This window comes from Trachemys scripta, chromosome 1, assembly GCF_013100865.1.
Source record: "Trachemys scripta elegans isolate TJP31775 chromosome 1, CAS_Tse_1.0, whole genome shotgun sequence".
Classification (NCBI taxonomy): Eukaryota; Metazoa; Chordata; order Testudines; family Emydidae; genus Trachemys; species Trachemys scripta.
In genome coordinates, this window is record NC_048298.1 from 249,802,894 (window position 1) to 249,826,229 (window position 23,336).

At 39.5% G+C, this 23,336-nt stretch overlaps 1 protein-coding gene across 1 annotated transcript in view; it reads left to right on the forward strand.

Moving 5' to 3' along the window:
* DOCK9 (dedicator of cytokinesis 9) overlaps positions 1 to 10,935 on the forward strand; it is a gene marked incomplete in the record, with an annotated part of 250,627 nt that extends 239,692 nt beyond the window's left edge. Inside the window, 4 exon segments of the mRNA XM_034758221.1 lie at positions 1,293 to 1,483; positions 5,962 to 6,062; positions 6,266 to 6,404; positions 9,699 to 10,935. Coding sequence (XP_034614112.1) covers positions 1,293 to 1,483; positions 5,962 to 6,062; positions 6,266 to 6,404; positions 9,699 to 9,821 — 554 coding nt within the window.
* Between the last annotated feature and the right edge of the window lie 12,401 nt (positions 10,936 to 23,336).

Consider the following 23,336-nt stretch of genomic DNA (forward strand, 5'->3'; position numbering starts at 1 on the left):
TATTGGTATACCTCTATCCTGGGGGATTTCATTCTCCAGTGCAGTACCTGAAATAGATTATGGATAGTAGTATTAAGTTTCCGCTAGGAAAGTCTATCATTTAAAGGTTTCAGAGTAGCAGCCGTGTTAGTCTGTATCCACAAAAAGAAGAACAGGAGTACTTGTGGCACCTTAGAGACTAACAAATGTATTAGAGCATAAGCTTTCGTGGACTCTAATACATTTGTTAGTCTCTAAGGTGCCACAAGTACTCCTGTTCTTCTTTTATCATTTAAAGGAAAATATAATTAAGTATGGCTAAGAAGTTTAGCGAGTTTAATTTATAATCCTGTTTTGTAAAACATTCTTTGGTGCAAAGTGGCATTTTATTGTATAGTTACCAAATTATTACATTTTTATAATTCTCTAAAGCAATTAAAGTAACTAAGTTTAAAAAAATTATAAACTTCCTTTGCAAAAGAAGTTCAATTTAAACACATGATTTCTTTATTGCTTCTGAACTGCAATAAATTAGTTGACTTGTATGTCAAGGTCAGGGGCTGATTATTTTAAATACTGAGTCATACATACTGTTTCCATTGGGATTATAACAAACGGTACTTTTTAAAAGAAGTATTGCATATTTATATGTCATTCATAAGTTACTATGCTGTAGACTTTGATCATTTGTGCCTTCTCAAGACAGTTTCCTGAAGTATGAGGCACATCCCCTGGAATGTGTAAATATTCAGCACCACATGGTGGAATTGAAGGGGGGGGGGAGGGGAAGGTGATTGGCTTCATTTTCGTGAAAAGAGGTTTGGGGACAGCTTTTGAAAAGTTTGGAAAAGGCTGATTTAAGAAATGTTAGGAATTTGGTAATCCACAAAAGGAAGGAAATTCAGAGTTGGCTAACACTTGATTTCAGTAGTAACAGAATCGCACTTCTGAAAATCCAACCCAAAATGTTTTAATAGTTTTATTTGGAATGTATTTATTTATTAACTAAAATGCCTTAAAAGGAAACTCTGAACTTTTTTTATACTATTGCCAAGCAATACTGAAGGCTAATACTGAAAGATACTGGAGAATAAATGTTTGTGGTGTTTTTCAGTTTGTTTACTTTATGAATTTGACAGCATTTTGTGTATCATGTAACAAGAGATTGTTTGCTGTATGGTTGTAGCAATAAAAAGCATTACTAGCATAATAAACTTTTTTGAAGAATTTTGTAAAGCTCCACCAACATATAAACTGTTTAAAATAGCTTCATATAATCAGAAATTCATTACTTAATCTGTTTTTTTCCCTAGCCATACATTGTTTCCCCTATGTGAAAAAGCGCATTCCTGTAATGTATCAGCACCATACAGATCTAAACCCAGTTGAAGTAGCCATTGATGAAATGAGTAAGAAGGTTGCAGAGCTCAGGCAGCTTTGTTCTTCAACTGAAGTAGATATGATCAAACTGCAGCTAAAGCTACAGGGAAGTGTCAGTGTTCAGGTAAGATCACATACCTACCTGTGCACCAGATCTCATATATTGCTTTCTCCAACAAAATATGATAAATGAACTTTCAGCATTTTTATCTTTACAAAGTGTCTATTTTTATGTGAAATTATTGAATGTTTCATATAAAAAGTATGTATCATTCATTGTCCTAGATTATTTTTCATAACAAACTGTAACAGCTTTTGACAATTAAACAAAGGACTCAAAGCTATGTGATTGACTTGTATGACCAACTTAGCTCCTTTTGGTTCCAGAGTGAGAGGCTGGAACAGGAATAAAACACTAGCTTCTCAAATAACAGGGATGAATTAATTAATTTTGCTTAATTTCAAACCCACTCTCATGTTGGGTTCAAATGCTCTGTTCAAACTTAATCGTTATTGGGTTTGAATTCCAGTCCAACGCTTTTTGAAAAAAGAAGCACAAAAAGTGTCAGAACAGGGAGGGGAAAAGAATGAAAATTAGAGCAGATAATGAACATAAAGTTTAAAAAAAAAAAAATGGGTTGAGAGAACATTTATATGAGAGAAAATTGTATACATGTGTGAGATGATATTGGGGGAGCTGGTAGCAAGCAATTATATAGGTTGGTTAGCACTTTCCAGGCATACATAGGACCTTGGCCTCATTTAGTGAACACAATGGACGCACAGAGGGACAGAATTAAGGTTGCCCCGACAACCATAAATCTAGCACTTTCTGACTTTTGAGTGCTTGTCTTTACAACCTAACTGAGGTGTTTTTAATATAGCTTTTGTGTGCATGAGTTATATACACACACACACGCATTCTCTATCAAAGCCACTCATTTGTACCATCATCACTTTTGAGGGTGACAGCCCATCTCTAAAACAGGTTTTCCTTTAGCTATTAAACCTTTTATTTCTTTGTTTTATTTATAACTATGTGACAATTTCAAAATTGTGATAGGTTGTAAAATAGTGTTAAAAAGATGCCTACAACCAGCGTGGAACACGCAGATACACAAGATGCCATTGGAAGTAGCAGTAAGCTGGTGCTTTCAGGCAACCTCTGTGGATTGCAGTGCAGTCACTGCTAGCCTTCCCCTCTGTTGTTTACATAGGTATCAGAAATTCTATATGCCAAAAACTAAAGGGAGAAATTATCAGGGGCCTCAAAATAAACTACATTACAAATTTTGATTTAAAGAACGAAGATTGGTGAGCTGCTCAGTGTGACCATCTCTTTTTCTAGATGGCGAGCAATGATGATTATGTAGTTTTCACACACTAACATAGGAAAAGTAGCTATGTCCTCACAGTTTAAAAAATTTAAGCTTCAGCAAAGATGAGTCCATCAACAATTATATTGTACAGGGACAATACTTATATGCAGTACAGATCATTTAATGATGCACTCACTATGCTTTACAAAATGAAATCATAAAGATAAATAGAATGAAGAGTTGAAGAACTTGGAGTTATTGGAAGTATTGAATATGAGACATGACTCTAATCAAAGTAATTAATAACAGTGAACAAAATTGTCATGTGACAGCTGTTTGGCTTGTGTGAAATGAGTTGTCCACATAGCAAGGAACCATTGGGTCCTTCCCCTACAAGAATTGAGAGGTAGTTAGTACACAGGGGCCCCTTCTCAAAAACTTCCCCAATAGCAACCTGGCAACCATTTCAGACTCAAAAGGGTGCACTATCTAGAAAAAGGTTTTGATCCCTAGACAAGCAACAAAAGCCCCCACCTTCTCCCTCCCCCCAAAAATAGAAACCTAAACATTTATAAAAGGCCAGAAAAGAAGAAAAAGTTAAGAATCCTGATCTTTCTGAACTTCAGCTCATCCTCTAAAGAAGAGGAGCTGTCAGCTTTAGACCATGATAACCTCAAGCCATACGAGCAGGAGATAGTCTTTTCTCCCAGATGTGTTTGAGGCCTTGTTGAAGAAAGTGGTGGACACCGTTAGTATTCATCCAAAAAGAGAGGATGAGCAAGCAAAGTCCACAAACAAGACAGATTTTTCCATCTCCCTACACCCTTCTTTGAAGAATTCTTTAGGCAAGAACACGTACTCCTTAAGATTAATGCATCTGTGGTTAAGAATGTGAGAATTCTTGCAGAAGTTTAATTCTTTCCTAAAGCCTCATACCTGAGCCATCTTGAGAAGTGACTTTAAAGCTTTGTTATTAATCATCAGAACTACTCTGGCAACTACTTTTCACAATGGACATGGTGTCAAAAGCCTCACCCCCAAAACCACAATGAGTTTCATTGCTAAAGAAAATAATCCCTGGCTATTGTTTCAGAATGGACATATCCATGGACTGTATGAGGCTGGCAGTGAGGGCCATAGCCACAAACTCTGTAGCTGAACACCAACTTTGGCTCCAACTCTGGATAGAGGTTAATTATTCTTAGCAAATTCTCTGTGCCTCAGAATTTTCTCTGGCAGACTCTCATTTGAGGGAAAAGCTTGAAGTGGTAATGAACAATAATACAGACAAGCCAAAGAGTTTTCTTCCTCTGTGAGGGCAGAACTTCCTTTAATCTTTGTTGTGAGTAGGAATGAAAGAGAGTGATTCCTGGTAACAGAGCATCATGAGGAAAACTGGATCAAAAAGTCAATCCAGACCCTCCTTCCAGTCCAAGTCATTAGTGAGACTGCAACTGAGCGTGTCTCTGCCCAGAAATAAATCTACGACTGTGGATATCTCACTTCTTAGAGACAAAATTTTGGTCAGCCTTACGCAGTGGTCTGGGAGACCCCAATAACTGATACTCTCTGAAGTTCCATTTCTCCTCCTCATCCAGCCTCGAGGGAGGGTGAGAAATGCCAAGCAATGCAAAAAGATATTGCATCTCCTAGGAGCAACAGAGCCTGCCCCATGAAGGATGGGGTATTCTTTTAAAATGTAAGGCCTCCAGGGTGGGGATTATCTCTTATCTGTATTTGTACAGTACCCATCCAATGGGGCCTTCATGTGCTATTACAAATATTTACTAATAAATAAAGAACCATTCCCAACAAGAAGTGCCCTCATCTGGTAGTGGAAATAGAAGCCCACAAGACAGTAGGATTCAGAGACAAAATCCTGAACACAGATGACAGACTTTAGGATAGGAAGCACCCCTGAAGGACTGCAATAAGCAGGGAACGTGGTCAAGGTGAAAGAGTCACCAAAGCATCAAAATCTAGGGATAGAAATGATGAGGCTAGCTTCATAGGACTGCTAATTCACCTGTGATAGTAGCATGCGCTGGTTCAACCAGACAATAGACAATGCAATGACCATGGCAGGCACTAGTCATCTGAACCAAACTGTTGGCAGATAAGTTAAAATTTCGGAATCAGGAAGTGTTCAACTGATATCCCAGAAGGTAGGCCATCCCCAGAAAAGTTATTTACATCCAATCTGTTGTAACTAGGTACTTGTGCACTGAAGAAGCAGATCAACGATCTTTGGGAATAGACTATGGCTCATAGATGGCCAAATGGGTTTATGTACAGGCCCCTAACCCTCTTACCACCTACTTTCCTGAACTATTCCTATCTGAACTAGTAGAAGAAACAAATATCACCACTCCCCAAATTAGCTAAGAAGATTGTGGTACTCAGGCCTAGTGGAGCTATAGCAGAGGTCACCAATCTCTCTCCTATCCCAGGTCTTATTTCTTGACTTCCTAATCTGAACTACCTGAGCCTGATAGCTTAACTATTGCTCTAGCATTTTTCATATTTTTAGTGAAGCTATGTGACTGGTCTTTGAGAGCCCCTGGTGTCTCTCAGTTCTCATTGACTCAATTCTAGCAGGTGAAGGATCCATTCATTGGTAAAGGACTGTCAAGCATGCTGTCTCTAAGAAAATATATTTATTGTTACTGTATATTTATTTATATTGCATTACTGTCTGGAAGAGCTAGCCAGGTCTTGAACTGTACAGGCCTTCCCCAAAGAGTTTACAATTTTAGGCTTTAAGATGAGCCTCAGCAGATGGGTAAAATGGGGAGAGTGAATGGGGTAACAGTAATATGAGCATGTTTTTGCATAGGGAAGCTGTGTGCACAATTTTAGATAGTTTAGGGTTTTTTTTAATAATGGAGATAAATAAGCAGATCAGTATGAGCTCACCATTTGCCTAGCATACTAAGGAAGACAAATTTCCTATTTGTTGGCAGTCTTACCAGAGATTGTATTTTGCTGCCACCCTTCCCTCTAGGTCCCCCAGGTCAGGATGCATCACTTTGAGGTGGCAGCATGGGGAAATAATATTCATGTGTTGTTCCTGTTGAATAAACAGAGGAGTTTTGTTTCCTATTTTATCTATTCAGTACTTTCAACAAACAACAAATTCACTTAAGAACAACAAACCTACCTAGCCAAACAACTTGTTTCACTATATATGTGTGTAGGTATAAATATATATAAATGCTTTAGCTGGGACAATATGGTAATATAGCAAATCAACTTTATTTTAAATTCTTTTGTCTTGTTTTAGGTTAATGCTGGTCCATTAGCATATGCAAGAGCTTTCTTAGATGACACAAATACCAAAAAGTATCCAGACAATAAAGTGAAATTACTGAAGGAAGTTTTCAGGTAAACTGTCTGAATGTACACTGAATAACTTTTTAAAGACTGATGTTTTAGGCAGCTTTTGTTTTAGTTATTTACTTTAACATTACCAACGTCCTTGCCACACTAACAAGGTATTCTAAAACTAACAATTAGCATTTGACATTTCTCCTCTAGATTTTGCATAAACGGTGTCTTTTTCTTTTCTATTTTTTATACAACTTCAGACAATTTGTTGAGGCTTGTGGTCTTGCTTTGGGTATAAATGAACGACTTATAAAGGAAGATCAGTTAGAATATCAAGAAGAAATGAAGGCTAACTACAGAGAAATGGCAAAAGAACTTTCTGAAATAATGCATGAACAAGTATGTACTGAATCCTAAATACTATATATAACGCCATCCAGGATATAATCAACCAAGCTATAATATGCACCGTTACCTATAGGGGAAATATTCAATCTTGTTTTTTCCAGTGTTCTACTCTTGCATCAGAACTCTCCTACTATCCTGTGGTCACAACATGGTTTTCTCTAATTTTGTCAATAATTTGTCATATTTGTAAATGCTCACACATATTTACTGCAAATGCAAATGAAATAATTTAATATTTTAAATAATCCATTAATAATCAACAAGGATACAACAAAACTCATAAATTATTTTTTAAAATTGACTGTCGGTGAGTAGTCTACATGGAGCGATGTACAAAAGTTACTGTAAGTGGTCCTTACCCTACATAAGGTTTATTGAAATGATCCCATGTTAATTGTCACAGAGTAATAATTTAATAGAGAGGAGGTGGCTTAAGACTTCACTTTTTAATGCTGAGAGAGGACACTTTTGTTGACTTCAGCCAAAATTTCTTTAAAATAAAAAATACTTAAATACTAAGATTTTTTTCTTTTAAGAAACCTAAGCATACATAGTATAATTATGCATAATACCTATATATAAAATTTTCTTCTGAAATAATATTCGTTCTGACAATGTTATATGCAGTAAATATTTTGTGCAAGTGTGAACTATGATTTTCTTAGGTATATTAATTATAGAATTTAAATATCTGTCCATAAATCATTTTGTACACATTTCATTTTGTGTTTGACACCTTACAGTCTTGTTCACAATGTCATCTCTCCCTACAAAGGGTTTTCTGTTCTGTAGAGTGAATTCCATTTAATGACATTCATTGAGTTCTTGTTCTTGCAGGGAAGTGGGATTTTAAATGCATAGAACTATGTTACATCAGTGTATCATCTTTCAAATTTTTATTTCTTAATTGTCTTTAGTTAACGTCTTGTTCAAAATGTTATGGTGAAGCTTGGAGCATAGCAAGTACTATATAAGACTATTCGCACGCATACATCTTCTCTATCATTTCAAAGAAGAAAATTTCCTACACACATGACTTTTACAGTGTCACACAGCATAATGTGGGCATAGAAAACACATTTATTGTACAAAAACTATAAAAATAGTATTTACATATAGGCATAAATGTATATGACCTTTCAACAGATGTAGAGTGAAACTTTTTCCCTGCTGCAAAGAACTTATAGTTGAAGGCAGAAAAGACTTGGGACAACAGTGCAAATGAGGAAGACTATATAGGAAAGATCATTGTAAGAAGTGGGCTTACAAGAAATGAGATGGTGCTTGGTGAACAAAAATGGGACAGTTTGACTAATAATATTTGAACCTGATGTGGTAAAAGGCAGGAGTCCAGCGGAGAAGTTGAAAGAGGGATCATATGGCTTTACTGACAGGTGTTACTGAGCAGCAGCATATTTTGGATAAGCTCACGGCGGTATCTGTGAGACGTAGGAGGCCATAGAGAAGAGCATTGCAATAATAAGAGGAAAAATGGCAAAGGTTTGGACAAATGCTTTAGCAATGGCAATAGGGAGGGAAAGGCTATATGTTAATATTACATAGGAAGAAATAATAGGACATAATGAGAACTTGAATGTGGTCAAGAGGATGGAGGAGATTGAGGAATCTAAAATAACACTGCAGTTAAAAGTCTAGAAAGATAGTAGCATTTTAGCAACGTGAGAGCGAGGAGGGATTATAGAGACATTAAGCAGAACTCGGAAAAAATTAATTTGAGGTGAGTGCAGGACATTCGGAGTAGATTTTTGAGGAACAGGCATGGGGATACAATTGATTCGCTTACATAGTTTCCCTTCTGGTGATTGTAAAACGCAATGACACAAACATGATCTATTGTAAGGCTGCAGTAATGTACACTACTGTTATAATATGCCAGTTTGTTCTTCTTATACAAATATGATACATTAGAAAATGTGCTAATTCAGTTAAATGTTAGATAAAAGTGAAATGAGTCATTCTTTACAAGTTTTAAATTATATTTCAACATTTGAAAGTCTTCATTGAGAAATAAAATTACAGTGTACAAATTTAAATTTTAATTAAAAATTATAATTCACAGCTAACCTTTTATCTGGAATTCATTTTGAATTCTTTAAAAAGTAGATTTTATATGACCGTACCTTATTTCTGTAGTTCAGAAATTCACAGAACATTTCAGCAATTTAATTTTTGTTCTGTGGGCAATGAAAAAGCAAATTAATATCAACTGCCCTAAATAATTAGTGTAGAGATTAAACAGTTGATTGCAAGAAACTTTAAACGTTATATGAAGGGTTTTTTAATATACAAATGAATCTTAACAGACTTCTCTTTTTCTCTCCTGTGCTGCTCGCAAACATGATCAGATGGGATGGTAATATTTTTTGTTTCTGATTTCAGGGTCTCTGTCTAGTTTTGTATAATTTCTTTTTACCACTGTAGCACAGGATGAACACTTTGCTTCATGGCACAAAACTGACTCAAGTTAGGAATAGACTTTGGGTCGCGTTAATCTTTTTCCCACATCCGAAGTATATTGTGGAGTCAGAGTGGCCATTTCTCACTGTGTAAGATCCCTTTTTTGTCAGTCCATAGGCACCATCCTGAGGAATATGCTGTTCCACACTCCTGGTATGGAAATAACACAGCCATTAGGGAAGAAGGGAATCTAGTTTCAGAGGGAGAAAGGTGGAAGAGCAGTCCTAGTGGCAAAGCACAGCAAGGGTTTTGAATGATTAACAAAGCTTTTGTATTAGCATTTTTTATATTTATCATTTAAATTGTCCATAATTCTTTCTCTGACAACAGTCAAAAGTAAACTTTTTTTGTGTTTGGCTGAGAAGTAAATGGTCTACAAATGGACTTTCATTTTTAAAATGCCCACTGTTCTGTCTGTCTGCATTTTTCCAAACAAGCTGAGATTTGATGATTGCTTCCTCCTTCCATCAGAAGTTATTTCTATTGTTAACTTGTGAAAGGGGAGCTGTCTGAGTCTCAGCCAGCAAGAAAAGTGTAATCATTTAATTAGGAAGGTGTATCATGTGATGTTGTAGCAAGGTTTAGCACCCAAAGCAATACTAGAATTGGATCCCTGGAAATGTTAACCGCCACAAAAGAGAAAATTGTATGCCATTGAAGACCATATGAAAAATAGACTAGATAAACTGTACATTCTGAAAATACCCCACTGTTTTATGGAGTTTATTTAGTTATTTTATACATGATTTTGTGTATCCGTAATCAGTTTTCGGGTGAAGTTATAGCTCTGTTTATTTTCCATTTAAGATTGTTCCTGTTGAAGAAAAGACCAGTGTTATGTCTAATTCACTACACATTTTCAACGCCATAAGTGGAACTCCAACAAGCACAGCCGTTCATGGGATTCCCAGTTCTTCTTCAGTTGCATGAGTGTTTTGTAAGGAAAGTAATTTCTCTTAGTATATGCATGGATTTGCTTTATTATTTGCAAACTCAGGATGATTTTAAAGCTAAATATTGGACACGTGCAAGCCATGTAAATTTAGCACACTAAAACACTGAGCACACTAAATCTCGGGACAGGCGGGAATAAACAATAGTGGTGGTAGACTTCTAAAGTAAATAGAAAGGTGAACATATATCTTTTAATTTTGTGGGAAATATTAGAAGTTTTCATGTCTTTGCAGAGGTCTGTCTTGGGAACTTTTATGATAGTTAATTTCTCTTTTTCCTTAGAAAGTATTATTAAAATGAATGGCACATTACAAAAAGGTGGTGTAGAATGTACGTTTGCAGATATATAATATTCAGATGTTTTTTTATGTATGGCACATATAGATTGATTCCAAGTTCAAGAACTATTTTGGGACTAGATAGAGACACTAATTTAATGGAACTGACACTAGTAGTTTTTGTACCATTGACAAATTGTTGTGCTCCATTTTATACCTTGTTGGCATATTGAAAGTATGTGAGCTTAAAGCTGATGGAAAAATTAAGTACAACCAAATGTCTGTATTAATGAACACCAGGCACCAAGTTACACTAGAATGGAAGTGGTGGTAAACTGACTTGTACATATTGTTTGTTAATACAGTCCATAGACTCTGTACATACATGTGTGACATTTCTAAACAATTTTTAAATAGTCATAGCAGATCTCAAGCCTTCTGCTTTAAATTTAATTGTGACATATTTGTGCTCATTCCAAGTATATGCTATATACAGTTTGTTTATTCTTGTATATAAATAAGTGCAATATGAAGATGTACACAGTCTTTGCTATGTTAGGTTTATACACTGTTTTGAAAAAAATCATCCCTTTTGCCAAAGCAATGGAATACAAAATAGGTGATCATATTCTGTTAATTGGTGGTGTAATTTAAAGCTTTTACCATATTATTGTTCTTTTAAGACACTAATTTAGTAATTTTATATTTGGGGAAATAAAGGTTTTAAATTTTATTTAACTGGAAGCACTGTCCTGCTGTAATTAAACATTCTGTACTACATCTGTATTAAAAAAAAGTAGCTAATTTCTCTACAATGTGTTCTGGGTTCTATTATTTTACAGTTTATACATTAAGGAGCAAGAACTCAAATTCACTCATACAAAATCAGATTATTGCAATTAAAATATGACACATACAATATGGAAGTTCTATGAATTATTTCTCTACAGTGACGTTATTTCCTGTGGTATACTCCTACACATTCATTATTGTTACTTTATTACCTCCATAGGAATTCTGCTCACTGAAGCAGTCCTTTCATGAATCCATCCAAAAAATACTTGTTGTAATAACTTACGCTGCCCTTAATAACCAGTAAATCAGTGCCATTGACCCACCTTCCCCGCCAAAAAAAACCATTTTTTTTCCATCAAGCAATACTTTAGAAATTTTTCTCATCCTTTCAGCATGGATGTGCTGACATTTTCATTAGTAGGGGGTGAATATCTATTGTCATTGTTTGCCAATGGTATTTGAAGAGACAGCATTTTTGGTTTATATCACTAATACATAGTAAGTATTGGCTCTCATGGTATTTAGATGAAATTCTGAATAGCACTGCTTCAAATATATTGTTGAAAGATATGTATTCGCTTAAAAAAAAGCAGGGATGTTTCCCTTTAAAAATGGAAGTAGCTAGGGAAGTAAAAAGGGTAGTGAGTAGTGAACACTTGAGGCTGTAGCAAGACAGACTTCTTTCTTATGAGTCCTCCGCCTTTGTATCAATCATCTGTGGACATGGGAACCCCTTATTATAGATATGTGTAGCTACCCTCAAAACTCATTTTACGTGCTGGGAAAATGTCCCTTCAAAAAAAATTGTTTGGGAAGTCTATCAGTGAAAATGTTTCAATGAATTTCACTGAAAAAAAAAATAACATTACCTGCAGGATTTATAATTCAAACAGTACAGCAACCTCAATATATGAAAACTAAAAAGTTAATTAAAATTTCATTGTAAACAAAAATTAGATAAATTAGTCTCACTGTTCAAGATGGCTATACTATACAAAAGGAAGGAAAGAGCATAAACGGTGACAAGTAAATTAGACCTTTTTACTTTTGTTTTTACAATCTACATTACACAGGGGAAGAAACCATTTAAATTGTTGGTGTAACTTTTTTTTTTTTTTTTAAGGGAGGATCGAGTACTAAACAATAGGGCAAAGATACATTAAAATCCTTTAACCTGGTCTTTTTTTTTTCCCAAGCTTCTCACTGTCAAAGAACCTGTGTGTGTCCTTTTAGTTTAGATGAGCTTTACAAATAAGCTTTCTCTCTCATTCTTTTCTAATACCCAGCTGAGGGCATTCTTAAGAATTGACCATCTTACAATTACATGTTATAAAAAATATTGTAAAACTAGAACTTGAATAAGCACGTATTAAAGATTCCCAAAAGTTAAGAAGGAATATAACTTAGAATGTACTCTAAAGTCAGAAAGAGAAACAAAATGCAAATTCATTGCTTGGCAATTATAAAGTCCTGAAAGGTGAGCGAGATTCATATTTGAAATAGACATATCTCTCCATATCTTCTACTTGCTCTTTGATTTTTTTTATTAAATCTCTCCTAGATATGATAAAAATCTTTATTAGAATCTACAGGCTACCAAAGTGATTTGGCTTTTCACTTGGTTGACACAAGAGCTGCAGCCTTAGTCAAGCATAACAATATTTTCACAAGATATATTGTTAGAGGCTGAAGTGTCTGAGAGTAGTCACAGTATCCAAATTTCTTTCTTTAAAAGACAAATTAATTTATCTTATGTGCCTACAGAAATGTTCCGAAAATTAGTTACTCCCAATCACCTTTTGAAATTCCCTCTTACAATGTATTAACTTTATTGATAATAAAGCTTTAGGAAGCATCCTTTAAAATGCAGCTTAGAAACTGTCATAAAATTCCTTTTCCAGTATGTTTTAAACACACTGTACTAACTTTTTTTTTCATATATAATAACAAAAATAGTGCACTTCATTTACATGGAGCCTCTCCACGTGCAACTCACAGATACAGCCTAATAGTCAAATCCTGTAACAGGAAAAAATTATACCCCCAAAACCTCCAAATCATTGAGCTGTGCAGTATCCCTTAGGGAATGTCACGGCAAATGAGCTGTGGTGCTTTAATTCTGAGGGAGCAGACTATTCAACAAGTCATGAGCTGCAGAAGCAAACTATTATGGCTGAGTTGTGGTATTTCAGGGCTTTGCTTTGCTTTGGATTTTAATTTATGGAAGTAATCAAGGCTTTGTAAACTTTCATGACTAAAATTGCAGTCAGCCAAAACTGTTTAGTGCCAGTGCTGCCCACATCAGCACAGATTTGGGTTCCTCCTCATAAGGTCATTAAGGCGATCTCCCAACCAAATTTCCATGCATCATCACAAGCAAAGCTAAGAATTGTGTCAAATGTTGGTGCGTCCCCATACCTGGGGTCTCAGCCTTTGAGGTGGCTCATTTTTATGCAGTTGGCTAATGCAGGAGGTGCCAAGAGAGGATTATCTGCTCCCTGAAGTGTCTTTCTTGAGACATTTGAATCCAGGCAGTTCCATGTCAAGACCATTGATTTTTCCCCATTGAATTCATGTGCTCAATGGAGGACAGGGGATGGTGATTCTGGATACTAGTGATCGTGTTGCAGAGCGTATACAAGGTCCGCTCTTCCAGCTTCCAGGCATCCCTTTTGCTCTGTGTCAGCAGTGATAAGAGATTGCAACACAATCTGAGTGCTTTTTGCCCTAAGAATTAATACTTCTCGTTCAGTCTCACTGCCATGCCATGTCTAATGGAAGAAGCTGAGGCTTTGGAATGCCTCTTTTCCTCTCTTATGCTTTCTAGACTTTTTAGATTTTTAGGCGTTTTTTGGTCCAATCACTCTTCCTATATAGTTCTTCCACTTCTGTCTTAGTATTCGAAGAGGGCTTCAAGCTCCTATTTCCCTCACTGTCCAATATGCAATTGTAGAGGAAATGCAGGAAGTCAGCCCTCAGGGAGCCCAGGTCCTCTGAGGAGTTGGGGAGTATTAGGGTTACCATATTTCAACAATCAAAAAAGAGGACGGGAGGAGCCCCGCCCCTGTCCTAGCCCCGCCCCCGTCCTGTCCTAGCCCCGCCCCTGCCCCTTCCACTCCCTCCCACTTCCTGCCCCCTCAGAACCCCCACCCCCCCCCCCCCCCACTCCTTGTCCCCTGACTGCCCCCCAGGACTCCACCCCCTCCCTAAGCCTCCCTGCCTCTTGTCCCCTGACTGCCTCCTCCTGAGACCTTCCCCACATCCTAACTGGCCCCCTAGGACCCTACCCCCCTACCTGTCCCCTGACTGCCCCAACCCTTATCCACACCCCCACCCCCTGACAGCCCCCCCCCCGTAGGACTCGTGGCTCATCACCACCCCTCCGCTCCCTGTCCCCTGACTGCCCCCTCCTGGGACCCCTGCTCCTAACTGCCCTCCAGAACCCCACCCCCTACCTAAGCCTCCCTGTTCCTTGTCCCCTAACTGCCCCCTCCTGAGACCCCCCCACCTGTACCCTGACTACCCAAAACCTTACACCCCCAACCCCCAGACAGCCCCCCCCGAACTCCCTGACCCATTCAACCCTCCCCCTGCTCCCTGTCTCTTGACTACCCCCCCCAGAACCTCCCTGCCGCTTCTCTGGCCCCCGGCCCCCGGCCCCCTTACTGTGCTGCAGAGCAGCGCGCTCGACAGCGGGGGAGGGGAGCAGGCTCGGAGCTCCAGACGAACAGCCGGCGATCTGTGAGTGCAGGGAGGGAGAGGAGGGGGGGTGTCAAGTTTCAGGAGGGACGAGGGGGAAGTGCAAGCAGGGCTCTGGCTCTGGCTTTTGGAGCACCGGCTGGTCTGTAAGCCCCGCGCACGCTCTGCATGGGAGGGGGGAGGAGGGGAAGTCCGGACATTGACAAATTCCCCCCGGACGCTATTTTTAACCCGAAAAAGCCGGACATGTCCGGGGGAATCCGGACGAATGGTAACCCTAGGGAGTATACCTGACTCTTAGTCACTGAGGTACCTGAGAAGAGAGTGGAGCTTTCCCCGCTGGAGTTGAATGGGCCCAAAGGAGGTTGGGGAATACTTGAATTGATACAGCTGGAGTTTTAGAGAAGATTGCCATGCTTGCTGGGTCCCAGGCATTGCGGAAAACTGACCTGCCCTTGTGGAAGTGTTTGGGTGAGTTTTGCCTGGTGGCGAAGAATGTGAAAGCTCCACACATGGCGCCCTTTCCATTGGCAGAGCAATGAGATGGACTGGGAGCAGTGCTTGCAGAGTTACCTTTCTGTGGCTCCTGAGATGAGCTATTTCACAGATGGAGAACCTTCTCACATTTACTTGCTCTGTTTGACTGGATCTGCCATGCTGGGGGAGGGAGGAGCAAACCAATTTGGTGGGTGGGTCCTGTTCCTGGAAAGATCCCTTGGGTTGTATATTTCTGTTTTTAAAACTCAACATTTTTCCACCAGGAAAGGAGAGTAGTAATGAGAGGACTGCTTGCTACTGTGCTGAATTGACTTTAAAAGCCTTGAATTGAAAAGGAGGGAGAGTTGTGCTTTCAGCCTAGTCAGAGGCCCTAAACAGAATGTTTGGTCATAGACTGTTTGGGGTTGATGAAGTCTCACCACTCATGAGGAAAAGTCTTAGCTTCTTCCAATATCTAATAGCAGAAATGTGCATCCTAGCCCTGTTGGCTTGAGGGAGAAGGCTAGAAAGTGCTGTGCTGCAATTCACAGTAATGAAAACCTGTTCTGGCTCTTTATTTCTAAAAATTCTGGCCCTTATTTTCTAAAACTTAAAAATGACAAATCTGAAGGGTTTAACATTCTTGCTCTTTATGCACTGCCCACACTTAGGGTGGCAAGTAGATACAGGCACTACACATGTAGCTATGTGCCACAGTAAAAGCAGACTGTGTCCACACATTACTGTGGTGTGTAGCTACAGTCAGCAGCAAAAGGCTCTGGCAGGAGGGAGGCAGCGGGGAAAGGCTTCAGCAACAAGCTCTGTCAGAGCCTTTCACCACTGCCAAAGCCTTTCACTGCAGTGGGGAAGGCTCTAACAGCAGGGAATCAGCAGGACACTAAGCTGCTAAAAATAATATGGGAGGCACTTCTTCAGTGTAGGATATATATACCCTGGTAGTTTAGGAGTATAGGGCACTCTACTTGACTAAGCTGGGCCTCACTGTCTGCACTATTTATACCCATGCAGCATCTGTATTCTACATACCGCCATAAGTACAGGCATACCTTTAGACACACAGCTGTAAAAAAAATCAGATCTGTGTTCTTGAAGCTGCCAGGCTTCAGTCCGTACATCTTCCAAACATCATAAACACTCTATATCAGGCACAGTAGAAGTAGTATTTACTACCAGTCTTACTCTGTGGTAATTAAAAACCAAAAAAGGAAAGTATCACTCAGGTGGAGGGGCTGAAAGCTTTGTTCCTTTTATTTGAGGGGCTTGTTCTTCTAACATCATGTGATACCTTCTAGGTATTAAGGTAATAGACACTTTAGAAATGCATGTAATCAAATTAAATCATGAGAGCCTTGATATTTTCCTTCCTGTTCATTGTCCTTTACTAACTGACTAGCTATATGCCCTGTGCTTAGGTTTGCCAGATGTACCTTTGAGAGGAAGACTGAAATAGCACTTTGGTCTTTACTTCTAAATTCTTTTCTCTGGGAGAAGGTCAGGATTACCAGAACAACCCTGGAAGCAGCATGTAAAGGTTAGGTTTTGAGAATGAAATGCATATATTTAAGCTGAAAGTAATAAAAGCTGATCATTACCAGAGGAATTAATGTCTGGATTGCTAACTGGATGTTCTAGAATCTATTTTTTTACAGCTATTCACATAAGCTGTTTTAAGAAGCATATGGTCGTGGGTCTGGTGTCACTGGCTGGGAGTTGGCTCTAAGTGCCTCCAACTCTCTGATGGAGAAGAGGACCCACTCACATGTTAAAGGGTGGTCAGACATGCTACTTCAAAGGAAAGTTAATAGGTAAGACCATTTTTAATCCAATTGCCCATTATATATAACTTGTATATTAAAATGAGTAGTCCAGAGAGTTTCAAATACCTTTGGGTTAGTTGCCTTATGATATTAAGAGTGGTCTTAAGCGAATATACCATACTAACAGAAATATAAATTCATCCTTGCTGGAGTAATGCCTGATGGTATCTGCAGAGTACAAAGCTGGCATCGCACATCTAGCTCCAACGTATCAGAAAATCATCTGCATTGAGTAAGGTGCTTAAAGATTTGGTTTAGAATTTGAATGGAAACTATATCATGCCACTTCTCTCATTCCAAGAATATACGAGTCAGTTTCCATAGCTTATGCTTAATTTTGAAATACAGATATTGCTCTGTTATGGCTTTCATGAGAGGAAAACACTATTATGGCTGAGATACAGTTTCTGTTCTAATTCCCTTCTTTCACTCTTCATAGGGGATGATGAGTCAGGTGGTCTGAGGCTGAAGGAGCTTGATTGGAGGATAAGTATATTTGGATTATAGTTTTATTGGTTAATATTTTCAGGTAACATGATTTTGGGTGCCTCATTTTTGGGCACTTGGGAGTTGAAAATAGTTTGGGTTTTCAGAATGTTCTGTGCATCCACCTTCCAAAAATCAGGGTCCTTTAAGATGTTTTAAGTCAGACATCCAATAAGGCACCCAAAGTCACTTTAGACTATCTTGGCCATGGTCTTGTTTTTAGATCATTATGCAGTTCTATCATTTCAAATTTACATAGCAAATTAAAAAGGATTACTTTCTCAGTATATACTTAAATTTGGCCTTTGTTTATGTATTTTAAGTATAGCAAAAAATGCTTAGGGAACTGGATAAGTGTCTTTAAAAATTAAATTGGAATAAAATAGAAAAAATAAATGTTCTAAAAAGAAAGTTCTTTATAGCTGAAACTTTCCATACTTGGTACTAGCTTTTAGTTTTCTAATGTTGTAATTGAAACTTTGCTTTTGCATAACTCATCAAAGAAAATGGAGAAAATCTTGATGTTAAAAACTTAATATTTAGTTTGTCTTGTGAAATCTGTCCAGTATTCTTAAATTATGAGGTGTAAAATTTATTTTTTGTTGTTGCAGCCAGACTTGATCTTAAAAAAACTCAGCTTTGATCCCATCACCTACTCAAACTATTGTCCCATTTCACTTCTTCCATTCATCTCCAAACTGATGAAGTGCACCAGCTACAACTGTTTGGAGTTCTTCACCTCCAGTTCCATCTTCAATCTGACTTCCACACTTCACCAAACCACTCACACTAAAGCCTCTAATGACCTCTTCTTTGCCAAACATCAGGTCCTCTACTCCATCTGGGGGAAGTGTGGTTCGGGCTTCGAGCCCCCCATTTCAGGGCGGCAAGCTCAGGCTTCGGTCCCCACTCCTGGGGTCATGTAGTAATTTTTGTTGTTAGAAGGGGGTCACAGTACAATGCAGTTTGAGAACCACTGATCTAGTCTGACCTCCTTTATAACACAGCCTGTAGGACTTCCCTGAATGATTTATGTTTGAAGTAGAAGCATATTTTTAGAAAAGCATCCAATCTTGATTTGAAAATGTCCAGTGATGGAGAATTTACCACAACCCCTTGGTAAATTGTTCCAATGGTTAATCATCCTCACTGTTTACCAAAAAAAAAATTACCTTACATTTAGTCTGAATTTGTCTAACCTCAACTTCCAACCATTGAATTTTGTTTTGATCCACTCATCCAGTTTTGTTGCTTCTTCCTGGACAATGTCTTCAGAACCTAACCTTTCTGGCCTATCTGGCCTATCTACCCTGCCAAAACTCTTATCCAAGGCCTAGTCATCTTACAACTTGTCTACCATGATCTCCTCCTCCTCTTCAACACCTGAAATCTCTGATCCCCTCAAGTAAAAATGCTACTGGTAAAATCATCTTCTGGACTTGTCATTCTGTCACTCCCCTCTTTAAGTTCTTTCACTGGCTTAAGTTCTTCCACTGCGTCGTACGCAAATTTCTACTTCTTCTTTGAGTGCTTGCTCATATCGATTCCAATAGGTGTGCGCGCGCTGCGTGCACGATCGTCGGAAGGTTTTTACCCTAGCAAATCTCGGTGGGTCGGCTGAGGTGCCCCCTGAAGTGGTGGTGTTCTTCGAGATGCGTTGCTCATATCCATTCCAAACCCACCTTCCTTCCCCACTGTCGGAGTAGCTGGCAAGAAGAAACTGAGGGGGTGCTGGGTTGGCAGAGGCATATATCTGGCGCCATAAGGGCGCCATTCCAGGGGGCGCCTCAGCTGACCCACCGAGAGTTGCTAGGGTAAAAATCTTCCAACGATCATGCACGCAGCACGCACACACCTATTGGAATGGATATGAGCAACACATCTTGAAGAACAACAGTTACAAAGGTGAGTAACCGTCTTATCTTACTTTCAAAGCCCTTCCCATTTTAACACCATCTTACTTTTAACTCTAGGACTATGGGAAGGTCTCCTCATGCTTTCATTCTGTGGATGAAGCCAGCCTTGAGTGCTCAGTTCTCATCTTTACCAACAACCATGTTCACACTTTCTCCCATGCTGCCTGTTATAAGAGGGAAAAGCTCCCAGTGTTTCTTATGTAATGTATACAGTAAATTGCAATCTGGTAACAATTAGACAGGTGGTGAGATGTGATTACTGCTCCAAACCAGATTATGTATATCCTGGTTTTTAGTTTGCTTTTTTACCCATTTTCCCCCAGCTTGCTTATTTGTCTCATCTACTGTAATACCTTATCTTTTATATTGTAAGTTCTTTGGGGTAAGGACTGTCATTTACCTATATCTTACCTATATGCCTAGCAGAATGGGATCCCTGATGGGCTAGTTTAATTACACATAAGACGCTACATTAGAAGAATGTTACTAAGGTTGCAAAGTCAAGCACTCAGAGGTTAGAAAATGCCAGAAATAATCTTGCCTGTGTAACCTTAATTCAGCCCCCTTGTACATATGCATTATGATACAGTTTTTAATTTCATGATCACATGCTGTTGTTTCCACAAGATTCCTGCCTCATTCAGTTCACAGAATTGACAGTGCTCATTTAATGAGAAACTATTCCAGTGGTTCTCAAATTTTTGTACTGGTGACCCCTTTCACATAGCAATCCTCTGCGTGCGACTCCCCCCCCCCCTTATAAATTAAAAACACTTTTTTATATATTTAACACCATTATAAGTGCTGGAGACAAAGCGGGGTTTGGGGTGGAGGCTGACAGCTTGCAACCCCCCATGTAATAACTTCGTGACCCCCTGAGGGGTCCCGACCCCCAGTTTGAGAACCCCTGAACTATTCGATATTTTTTCGCCATACTGTTCAATGTGTGTATCTGAGTGCTTCACAAACATTAATAAATTTATTTTCACAACACTCCTGTGGAAGGAGAGGGTGGTATTCTTTCTATTTCACAGATGGAGCACTGAGGCACAGAGAGAATAAAGTCAAATTGTCTGTATTGTCTAATTTTGGAAGCCCAATTTGAGACACCGAGGACCTAATTTTTCAGAGTACTTAGCACTGTATAGTACTTAATGTAGTCAAACACAGCTCCCATTGAGTTCCTAACTTTTGAGTGTTCAACTTTATAACCTTAATGTTCTTTTAACATAGTTTTTTTGTGTGTAATCTCCTAGGTTTTTAAAAAATCAAACAGAAAAAACAGAAATTCCATATGTGCCATCATATTGACATGGATCATCAGCAGGGTTGGAACCTTTAGATCCACCACACAGTCTTCTGTCACTGAGTTAATAGAGTAACTGATAGCAGTAATAGGTTATCCTCTGTGAAGATCAGCACTGAAGGAGGATGGGACACTTGCCAGTGTGTTTCACAGATATTTGCTGACAGAAGAAGAATGGTGGGAGTGTTCTCTAGTGGGCACAGACTCTTCTGCCCAATCTTCCCAAGCCTGACCCCTTGTGCCCCATCCCCTCCAACCTGTGCCTGTCCCAGTCTTTTCCCTACCCCACCACTGGCTGCTCATCTCAATCCCATTCTCACCGAGTTAGTCCAGTCTCCGCTCCTCAGGCGCTAGTCCCATTCTCCTTAACCAGTACATCCCACCCTCACTGCGCCTCACTCCCAGTCCCACTCTTCTCTACTCCCAGCCAGTCTCAGTCTTCCCTACACCCCATCCCCTGACTTTGTCCCCAGTCTCCTTGCCCAGACAGTCCCAGTTCTCACCTTCACTCTTCAATCTGTCACCACCACCCCCCACGTTACCCAGCCCACTGGCTCCCAGTCCCAGTCTCCCTCCCCAGGCTTCTCATCCAGTCTCAGTGTCCTGGCCTCCCCATTTCCTTGTCACAATCTCCTTGCCTACCTAGTCCCAGTTCAACCCCCACACCTCCACTCCTTGTCAGAACTGTCTCCCCTCCCTTGACCTCTTCCCCACCCACCCCATTCATTCCCGGTCCCCCCACCTGATTCCTTAGTCTCAGTTCCTCACACACACACACCTGCTGTCTCCTCGTCTTCCCCTACATTTCCCTCCCCAGCGCCCAGACCTAGTCTCCTGGCCTAGCGAGTTCCAGTCTTTGCTCCCCAGGCTCCTTGTCCCAATCTACTCCCCTGGGCCTTCTCTGCAATGTCCTAGGTCCAGCTTGAGTCCCCTTTGCATTTGAATCTGGTGACTTCCTTCTCCAGGCTATTTGAGGGCCAACAGAGAGGTGATTCACAGCCCTGGGGGGGACAAGGCTCCCACTCTTAGTTCTGGTGGTGGGATCCACCCCAGCCAGGGGTAGCCATGACAGGGGAAGTCCCCTGTAGCCCTGGGCTGGAGTATGTCTAGTCACTCTGTGGGGAGCGCTTGTGCTGTCTGGTTACATGTCGGAGCTGTGAGGGGATGGTGCATACAGAGTCTGGTCACACGTAGGAGTTGCAAGAGGCTTGAGCATGGTCATTGAGGACATAGAACTTCAAAGATTTTAGCAGTTACTCTACTGAGCCTGTGCAAACTGTGATTTTTTTTTCAAGGGTTTATAACGTGGTCAGATTTGGGCACATTATCATGGGGACATCAAAAGCTACATCCTTGACCCAAAAGGCCACACCTTACCAAATTTGAAGTCCCTCCTCCAAAGCTTGGGGGCACTAGAGGTTTCTAAAGACAAGTTCACCAGAGTTTTTTTTAACACTGAAAAGCAATCTCAGAAATGGCTGGATTGTTGTGGCTGACATTTAACAAAATAATAATCAGCCTGAGGCAGACACCCAGCATGGAAAATTTCAGCCTCAATGGTTAAAGTTTGGCAAAGTTTATAAATACGTAAAAACAGAGTCTTATAATGGGAAGTGTCAGCAACCTTAATAATAGGCGGTGCTACCAGCCCTGCCTGTAATAATAATCATAGCAACAACTGGACAGCAAACCCCTTCTAGTTTTGCATATGACCTGGAACCAAAATTGTAGAAGTGGGTTGGGTTGCAAGGATTTAAATCCAGACACCCCCCCCACCCATCCCCCCAGCCCCGAAATTCAAAAGTATTTTCAGAAAAGGCTCTAATAGAAATTTAAACTTCTGGAATTTCCTGAATTTTGTGGGCTTGTGATCTTAATGCTGCAGTAACATGATTTTGTTTCATGTGTATCAACTAAGACATCGTCTAAGAAAATGTGATGTCAGAGAAAAATAACTATGGGTAAGTAAATTATTTCATTTTATCATGTTTACCAGATTTGCTTAACTGCTGAAAGTAGGTATGTGAGAACTAGTGAAGCACACAATTTAAGCAGGTTTCTTTAGCAGCAGTCATGATTGGAATATGTGTTCATCTCTTAACTATGTCTCCAGATCTCTTTGTTGACAGTTTCATTGACACACTTAGGAAAGGAACACACCCTTTTGTGTTTGTTTCATATTTAGACATGCTTAGACTATATTGGTTTTGGGTGTTACCTCTTGATTACATTCTGACATCTTCAGTTTCTCTGCCCTTGGTTGGATGCTTATTTTATACATGATAGAGTGTAGGTTTCTTCATTCAATACAGTAAGGCACTGAAAAAGAATATATTAGTTGCCAGTTTCTCAGTGTCCTCCACCCACACTGAAGCTCTCTCCCAACAAAAATGGCTCCTCCCCATCCTTATCCTTCTTTCAGGTCACTTCCTTCTCTCCCAAGCCCCATCCATTGAGTGCTGCTGGTTCTCCATATTTAAACCTGCCCCAATTTTCATCTGCCTTTCAGACATTTCTGCCAATCCATTTCTTCCCCCCTCCCTGCTAGAGTTGAAAACCATTAGCAGGTCCTTTGAGGAGCGTAGGTTGCCAGACAGTGGTGTTTGCATAAACTGGCATAAGGGCAATTTTTCATGCAGCCAAGAGTCCCAACCTCTGCCCTATATTTCTCTTTCAGGAAATCATAAGGAATATCC